Source organism: Oryza sativa, chromosome 4 (assembly GCF_034140825.1).
Source record: "Oryza sativa Japonica Group chromosome 4, ASM3414082v1".
In the NCBI taxonomy this organism is placed as follows: Eukaryota; Viridiplantae; Streptophyta; class Magnoliopsida; order Poales; family Poaceae; genus Oryza; species Oryza sativa.
This window is the reverse complement of record NC_089038.1, coordinates 7,107,785-7,116,943: the sequence shown is the minus strand read 5'-3', so window position 1 is coordinate 7,116,943 and position 9,159 is coordinate 7,107,785. Positions and strand designations below refer to the sequence as shown.

Here is a 9,159-nt window from a genome sequence, read left to right as displayed (position 1 = left end):
AGCACACACTCCACAGACCTCTATCCCATCATGGGGAGCATGAGCACACCGCCACCAGCGGCGGTCACGGCGGCGAACGCCACGTCCAACGTCGGCGACGATAACCGTGGCGGTGGGCGGGTGCTCCTGTTGCCGTTCCCGGCGGCGCAGGGCCACACCAACCCGATGCTCCAGTTCGGGCGCCGCCTCGCGTACCACGGCCTCCGCCCCACCCTCGTCACCACGCGGTACGTGCTCTCCACCACGCCGCCGCCGGGGGACCCCTTCCGCGTGGCCGCCATCTCCGACGGCTTCGACGACGACGCCGGCGGCATGGCCGCGCTCCCGGACTACGGGGAGTACCACCGCAGCCTCGAGGCTCACGGTGCACGGACGCTGGCGGAGCTGCTCGTCTCCGAGGCCCGCGCGGGGCGGCCGGCGCGCGTGCTGGTGTTCGACCCGCACCTGCCGTGGGCGCTCCGCGTGGCGCGCGACGCCGGCGTGGGCGCCGCCGCGTTCATGCCGCAGCCCTGCGCCGTCGACCTCATCTACGGGGAGGTGTGCGCCGGGCGCCTTGCGCTGCCGGTGACGCCGGCGGACGTGAGCGGCTTGTACGCGCGGGGCGCGCTAGGCGTCGAGCTGGGGCACGACGACCTGCCGCCGTTCGTCGCGACGCCAGAGCTGACACCAGCGTTCTGTGAGCAGTCGGTGGCGCAGTTCGCCGGGCTGGAGGACGCCGACGACGTGCTCGTCAACTCCTTCACCGACCTCGAGCCAAAGGTAATCTAGTGTATCCAGCTTACATTGCAACAAACAAGATCATTTGGTCCCAAAATTGTTACACATTTTGGCTGTGAAATGAGCAGGAGGCAGCATACATGGAGGCGACATGGCGTGCGAAGACGGTCGGCCCGTTGTTGCCGTCGTTCTACCTCGGCGACGGCCGGTTGCCGTCGAACACGGCGTACGGGTTCAACCTCTTCACGAGCACCGTGCCGTGCATGGAATGGCTGGACAAGCAGCCTCCTCGCTCTGTCGTGTTTGTGTCGTATGGGACTTTCTCCGGCTACGACGCAGCCAAGCTCGAGGAGGTCGGCAATGGCCTTTGCAATTCAGGCAAGCCATTCCTTTGGGTTGTGAGGTCCAACGAGGAGCACAAGTTATCTCGAGAACTTCGAGAAAAGTGTGGGAAGAGAGGACTAATTGTTCCCTTTTGCCCCCAGCTGGAGGTGCTTTCTCACAAGGCCACAGGTATGGAACCAACAAAAACTTAAATTATTTATTTTGACAACAAAATAATTTTCTTCCAGGTTGAAAATAATTGTCATTTTTATAAGAAATATGTGAAACTTTAAAAATTTGACTATAAATAACATGTATAATGTTTGAGTTAGAAATATGCAAACCATATGTATAATTAATCTAAAAAGTACTTCAATTCAATAAAATCATATATTTATTGGTGTTTATATATATATGTTAATAGAAAATATTGGTCAAAGTTATTTTTTTTAGCCTGGAGGGAGTGTGTAGTAGACTAGTGAATGAGTACTAGACAACAATAGCTCAATTGAAGTCGTTTTCAATTAGAATAAAATATGTTATGTATTGGTTGTTTTTTATCGCACCGTGGATGGAACTCGACGTTGGAGGCAATTGTTAATGGTGTACCGCTAGTGGCAATGCCACATTTGGCTGACCAACCAACCATATCAAAGTATATGGAGAGCTTGTGGGGCATGGGTGTCAGAGTGTGGCAGGAAAAGAGTGGCGGCATACAAAGGGAAGAGGTTGAGAGGTGCATTCGGGAGGTGATGGATGGGGATAGGAAGGAGGACTATAGGAGGAGTGCTGCAAGGTTGATGAAGAAAGCTAAAGAGGCAATGCATGAAGGAGGAAGGTCTGACAAGAATATTGCTGAATTTGCTGCGAAGTATTCGAAATGACAATCCAGTGAGAATGGCTATTAGCCTAGAGATGTTCTAGCTTATGAATAATTTTTTTTCCTAGAAAAGTTCATGGAGGTCGAGGAGCTGATGTTTTCCATAATTCAGCAGAAGTAAATTAAGTTTACGGACTGTGTAAAATGGTACTTTATATTACTTACAATTTTTATTTCATAATGAAGGTCATGTCTAGCATAACTCCAGACCCCATATCCCTTCTGAATTTGAAGTTTCTATATCAAATTATACTGTTTTAAAATTTCTTATTTCATCTAAAATAGGAACAAATGATTAATCTAAATATTATTCACGTAATCACAGCTCCATAGATTTGCAGGTACGACCAAATTTAAGAAATCTCGTATCCAGAGCTACGCCAAACTTTACCTGAAGTGTTATTAGCTTATGTCCTCGTCGAGGACAACAAGCTAAGCATAGACATATCGGGACAAAAAAAAATAATTCTTTAAGCTTTCCATACTTTGGGAGCACAAGGGTTATGTCTTTCTAAATTACAGAACACATATGTGCATTTTAATTTCCTCCACCAGACAAACTGTTATTTATGTTCTCCACTTAATCCATCCTTTCTATTAGAACTTGCCATTACAAAAATATATCTCTCTCCTACTAATTACAAGTTTCCATACTATACGAAGCTAAAAAATAGCACAAGGAAAAACTCATGTAAATAATATGGTTAAAAATGTTGAGACTTCAATCTTGCGTAACGACCCTATCGCACAGAACCATCAACCGGAGCCTCATTGTCATTGCCGGATTATTTAAAGTTGTTTCTGGAAATTATATCATTCTCAGTTTTATTAATGATACTATTCAGGCCGGTTTATTAATGAATTCATTGTGATATAAAAATACTCCTATTTGTTCATGATAAAAAATAGACAGTGGTGCTTGTTTTCTTAATTAACCGATGGTAAAAACAGTCAACGCAGGTCACAACGCGTGCATACATAAGTCTAAGCTTGGCTCTTGCGCATAAGCTATCTCTACATTTCCTCTCACACGTTGACATAACAATCCTTTCGCTCTCCACAGCCATTGATGTGACCGTTTGCCCACCGATATGCCTCCCCCCCTCACCTCCCCAATTCTACCGCGTGCATCTTATTCTGCTCTTTCAAACATCGCTGCATGCCCCCTCTCTATTGCTCCTCCCTCCTCGACGCAGTGTAGGAGACGGTGCAGGGACCAGATCTGATACCCAAACTGTAGACCCCTGATTTTGGAAATCGGAAATCTTCTATGTTTATCCGTACCAATCCCTGGATCAGTAGTTGGTACACACATACATAGTTGGATCACAACATATCACGAATGAATTCAGGCTATAAGAGTTAAATACTTACATTAAGGCCAGGTAGGCCAACAACTATCAGAGAACAACAGCGGAAGACAAAATAATAATAGGGCCCGGTTAACATGCTACAGGCAGTCGACTGGGGAACGAGACCTAGAACAAGACTGCACTCCGATCATCTTGTTGGATACGCAAGCGTACCGACAAGGGCTTCTCTTCGACACTCTCCTAAAAGATATATAAATAGCAAGGGTGAGTACCAACCGTACTCAGCAAGCCACCACAACAACAATGCGTATGATAGAAGGTATTTCAAGGAACGGCTTCAGGTTCTTTTGCATAAAGCTAGTTTTGCAATTCTTTTCACAAGCCTAAGACCTAGCATAGACTGATCAAGTTTTAATACCAGTGTTCACATTAAACAACGACGGTTCTGTCCATCATCCATTGTAATCCCAAGGATAGCTTCCCGCTATTGAGTCGTCATGGTTTTCTGAGGACGTCCACCTTCCCTCCTCTCAAGAAGTGGCTCCATCAGCATAAAATTCATCATGCAATATCCCATCCCACACAAGTTAAGAATTTAGAGTCTAGCCAAGTGTAATACATGTCCCGGTGCTCAATAACCGCGAGCACGGCTATTCGAATAGATTTGGTTTACTTACACTGTAGTGGATGTACACTTTACCCACACCCCGCGACTGCCCAACACATGAGCCTTGTCTCAACATATGAGACGCGTCACGACAAAGCTTTTCGATAACCTCGCATTGGCAATACCCGCTCTATGAACTTTTCATCCTCATGCACTCTAGGCGTACACAGTTTCTAGTAGTGAGAGGAGTTCTGGCGCACCCGGGAAGGGAAGTTTTACACCCATGTAATTAAGTTATAACTAGGTTCAACTCAACACACGGCAGTCCTAGCAATGGCGACACCATTGTAGAGCCACTGCCTTACACATGAGAAACCACTATGCATGGATACTGCCTCCGCTCGGCTATTTACTCCGCTAGGTCTATCCCCATTCGAGAAATGTGGTTGTACGGGGTCGTTTCATGCTTAACTTCATGGCTCGGTCCTTAATTGACCGGGGACGGTACTAGCCTTTCCCGGATACCACCCAAATCCACCGTCCACCCCGGTCTAAAACAAAGGTTTTTAATTCCTTTCATGTCATCATTATCAAGGCAATGTGGTGCTCATGTCTCCACATGCCGCATCTCAATTACCTTCCCAAAGGTAATTGCCCAAGCATATAATATTTGATAAACATGAGTATGCAAGATTCTAAAGTAGCATTTCTAAGCAAGTGTCATAGTTGACTAGGGACTCATACGTAATCATGGTTTCAAAGATTTAAGGGTAAACAATAATCAAGGCATGGCATAATCACAAGTAGGATGTTCATCATTACATACAATCTTATTTGTAAACAAAAATTAATTTCGCAATTGGGATCAACGTGATCAAAGAATAGTGATGACTTGCCTGCTCAGGATAGTCCTTATTCTTGATATAATCTTGATCAACCTTCTCCTCCTAGAAATTGCAGACGTTGCCTCACGACTAACCGATACACAAGGTCTATAATACGCGAGAAAAACCAATATTCAAACAACAATCAAATATGCACAATAAAATGTACTATTCGTGTTTGCTAATGGATTCCAATCATGCTAAGGGCTAAAGCTTCTTAATCATTCTATTGTCATCGTGATCTATTTAGGAGTTAACCAACATAGCATTTATGGTATATATATATATATATATATATATATATATATATATATATATATATATATATATATATGAAATGGCTATGGAAGGATTATGACTATGTATACATCTATGTAAATAGGACGGTTATATACTAGAGGTTCTGTTGTTAGATGGATTTAGGATCAATCAAATATTGAATCATTTTTATTATTATTTAATTGATGGAGGCTTTACTTTAATTATGAACATATTTTACTTGTCACAATAAGTTATAAAAGGTTAATAATTATCCATGCTTTGTATGTTAGAGTTGTTTAGGCTAATCGTATTATGGTTACAGATTATCCCACCACATAATTTTACAACGAATAATCCTAACTTACAATTGAACTTAGATTATATTAGGTCATGATTTATATTTAGTATTTATCCACTATAGATGTTTGTCATAGACTCCTTAGTTTATTATATTCAAAAGGGTAGGTTATTGATATACTGTACATCTAAATTGGGATGTACAATATACGTGTGTGCAACAATATTTTAACATTGGATCATTTACTGAATAGTTGCTATTTACCGTAAGCTATTCGATATATGTGATTAGGATGGCTATGTTATTATCTCACAAGAAAGCCTAGGAACGATCTATGTGTATCCATATTTTATTTGCCTAATTATAAGGCTAACTTTATTATTTAAATAATCTATAAGTCATGGGTTTAATTATACAACCATTTAATAGTACTAGTATCTTCCTATACATTAATTTGAGACATATTTTAAAATTAGTTTGTGTGGCTGTTACATTGACAAAGCATGTTAGAGACAAATATTCTTACATCTACCTTACTGTAAAGTACTAATTTTATTTGTTAGCACATTTTTAAGTTGACTATTATGCATTATCTTAGTATTAATTATTTAATAATTATAAATATATTTTATCAAATAGTGAATTATATACCATTGGAAAGCTTATAAATTTAGATAAATTTAGGTTCAAGTTTCACTCAAATCCGAGTTAAAATGAGAGAGTTATGCTAGTTTAAAGATTCAAATTTGAGTTAATCCGAGAAATTGTAAAAATGTACTGTTCATAAATGATTTATTTTTAATCGGAAACATTATCCAAAACCCACTGTGGTTGACATGTGGGACCGGCCCTGGTTGACTTAGGGTCAAACCTGCTTGTTTAATTACCAGTGGGCCCCATACGTCATAGAGTGTAAACTTAATGTTGATTTTAATTAGATTTCTAATCATCCGGACCCACGCGTCATAGGCTCATTTATCCGGGGTGAACTAAGTAATTACTGTGCACTAATCTCTTCTCTCGTTCTTTCTTCTCTCTCTCACAGCCGAGCGGCGCGGCGCGGCTACCGGCAACGAAGGAAGGCGGAAGGGCTTACCGGTCCGGCGACGACGGCGGCGGGGTCGACGCCGGAGCACGGCGCGGCGACGAGGCGCAGCGCGGCGGCGGGGCGCGTCGGCTCCGCGGCGGCGGCGGCGGCTTCCAAATAGGCGGCGACGCCGGAGATGGGAAAGAGAGGGGAAAGGGAGAGAAGGTGATGAGGGTAATGGCGACAGGGGGGGGGGTTTATAGGGCGCGGGGAGGGCGGTCGGCCTGAGGGCGATGGGACGGCGCGGCGCGCGGTGAGCGAGGCGACGGTGACAAGCGGCGACGCGACGGCGCGGGGCTCGGAGCGGCGACGCGACGGGCGGGACGACGACAGGCGCGCGGCCTGCGGCGGCAGCGATGGGCGCGCGGCGGCTCGGGGCGCGAGGCCGACGGCGACGGCTCGCGGCGCATGGTGATGGCGACGCGACGGGCGACGCGACGGCGGCGACGAGAGTGGCGTGGGGCTCGGCGCGGCGCAGCCGACGGTGACAGGCAAGCGGCGCGGCGGTGATGACGATGCGACGGCGATGGCGACGGCGTGCGGCGTGGTGATGATGGCGACGCGACGGCGACGGCGACGGCGTGCGGGGCGCGAGGCGGCGCGACAGCGCGCGGCGGAGCGAGGCGACGGCGATGGTGATGGCGGCGCAGGGCGCGAGGCGGCGCGCAGCAGAGGGCGGCAGCGGCGCGGCGTGTGCAGGGGCGCGGGGCGCGAGGGGGAGCGCGGCAGAGGAGGGGGGAAGGGCTAGGGGACCACATCAAACACCTAGGCCATAATGAACAGTGACTTTTCCTATGTTGTCTATTTGATTGATTTCCTTTTCAATTCTTGTTCCATAAACCCTAATTTTCACACAAATGGAGTTTACCCATTATATGTTTTAATTTAGATGAAAGTTTACCAAATTTTAATATTACCCATATTTTATTCTCATATATATTTTTCTATTGTATTATTTAAATGAGGTCTAATTCTAAAATTAACCTAAATAATTTTGGAGGCTTTGAGGGTTCTAAAATTAATTAGAATATCCTAATGTGGCCCTTATTATTACAATAGCACATTGAGTGAACTTATTTGCATAGCAATATATTTTACACGGATAGGTTGAATCTATTTATTCTATAAATAGTATATTAAGACTCGGTACAACATTAATCTAGTTTTAAACACTCACATATTCTTGTTTATATATAAAGATTAATTTATTTATGTGACCATTATTTTATATGAGTGATTTTCATGTCATGAGGAACTCGGCGAAATGTTGTAAGTATCAATCTATATATATTCCGGTGAATTACTTATTTATAAACACGATCATTATAGTGGTGATCATCATTTCATGTGTTCTTATATCTCATGTGAGATTGGATTCAAGTGAATTATATTCAACCATGTTGTTTCCTTTTGTTAAATATGAAATCAGGCTATCAACATGGTTTGATTATTTAATATTTGATTTGTGATTTATACTACACGGTTTAATAATTAACTTGTACTTTATTTGGCTTGGCTTTCATGTGCATAAATATTTATGGGATTGATAATAAATACCGTATCGTTGTAAATCGTAATTATTGCTCGGGTGTAAATCTTTAGATTGATTTTTCCATTGTGTCGATTTATGGTTTGGCAAGCAATAACAACCATAACATCCAGCATGATGCAAAAAGTTTTAAAAAGTTCAAAATTTTAGTGATTATTATCGTCAGGAATTTTTAGGATGTTACAAACCTACCCCCTTAAAGAAATTTTGTCCTCGAGATTCGGTGGAACTACGATGACATTAAACTAGTTCAACATTAAATATTGATCGATAGACAAACATGCTAATCGAATGTAGGAAATCCAGGGTCTTCGTGGCTTCCCGACTTCATGAGTTGATGAGCGAAGCGAAGCGTCACTCTTTGTACTTCTGCCGTCTTGGTAAGCAACGGGCTCAGCTGACAGTCTTTGGGCACATGATCCATCCTTTCGCAGAGGAAGCAGGTGATCTTCGTAGTTGGGCATTCTTCAACTGGATGGTCTTGGTCGCAATAGGGGCATTGAGTAACGCAATTACTACCATAGTGTCCTATCTCTCCGCAAAGAGTACATGCCTTAACCTTCGATAGTTCTTTGGATGGTTCTGGAACTCTGTCCTCTTCTGGGCTGATCTGTGAAGGCAGTGTTTCTTGTTCTTCACTAGTGTCTTAAATACAGCCTATTGCATAATGTCCGACTTGTCCACAAGAAAAACAACAGCCATCTCTCTTTCGTTGCCATAGTTGTAGCTCGTCAACTTCTTCAGGCAAATCACCGATTTCTATTCCCATTTTACTGAGATCCAGTTCAGCATAGGTTATTAGTGGTGACATCTTCCTTTTCTGTTTTCCTTTCCATCCATGTGGTGTAGTTCCTTGTCTATGAAATTGCTGATACAGAGGTTTTGGATTCCCTGAACGGGGCATTGGCTTATATCTCATTATAGTGGTGATCATCATTTCATGTGTTCTTATATCTCATGTGAGATTGGATTCAAGTGAATCATATTCAACCATGTTGTTTCCTTTTGTTAAATATGAAATCAGGCTATCAACATGGTTTGATTATTTAATATTTGATTTGTGATTTATACTACACGGTTTAATAATTAACTTGTACTTTATTTGGCTTGGCTTTCATGTGCATAAATATTTATGGGATTGATAATAAATACCGTATCGTTGTAAATCGTAATTATTGCTCGGGTGTAAATCTTTAGATTGATTTTTCCATTGTGTCAATTTATGGTTTGGCAAGCAAT

General features: G+C 43.4%; 1 protein-coding gene across 1 annotated transcript; it reads left to right on the top strand.

The window, feature by feature from the left end:
- LOC4335157 (UDP-glycosyltransferase 79-like) lies at window positions 1-2,128 on the top strand. Its single transcript, XM_066309255.1, has 2 exons — window positions 1-759; window positions 846-2,128. Exons 1-2 carry the CDS (start codon window positions 31-33, stop codon window positions 1,251-1,253), a joined length of 1,137 nt encoding a protein of 378 aa, XP_066165352.1. The 5' UTR covers window positions 1-30; the 3' UTR covers window positions 1,254-2,128.
- The last annotated feature ends 7,031 nt before the right edge of the window (window positions 2,129-9,159 follow it).

What these genes read in the sequence shown, in the direction of transcription:
- LOC4335157 (XM_066309255.1), top strand. Translation starts at nt 31, where the DNA reads ATGGGGAGCATGAGCACACCGCCACCAGCGGCGGTCACGGCGGCGAAC. An exon ending in TCACCGACCTCGAGCCAAAG is followed by an intron (nt 760 to 845) that starts GTAATCTAGTGT and finishes TGAAATGAGCAG; the next exon opens with GAGGCAGCATACATGGAGGC.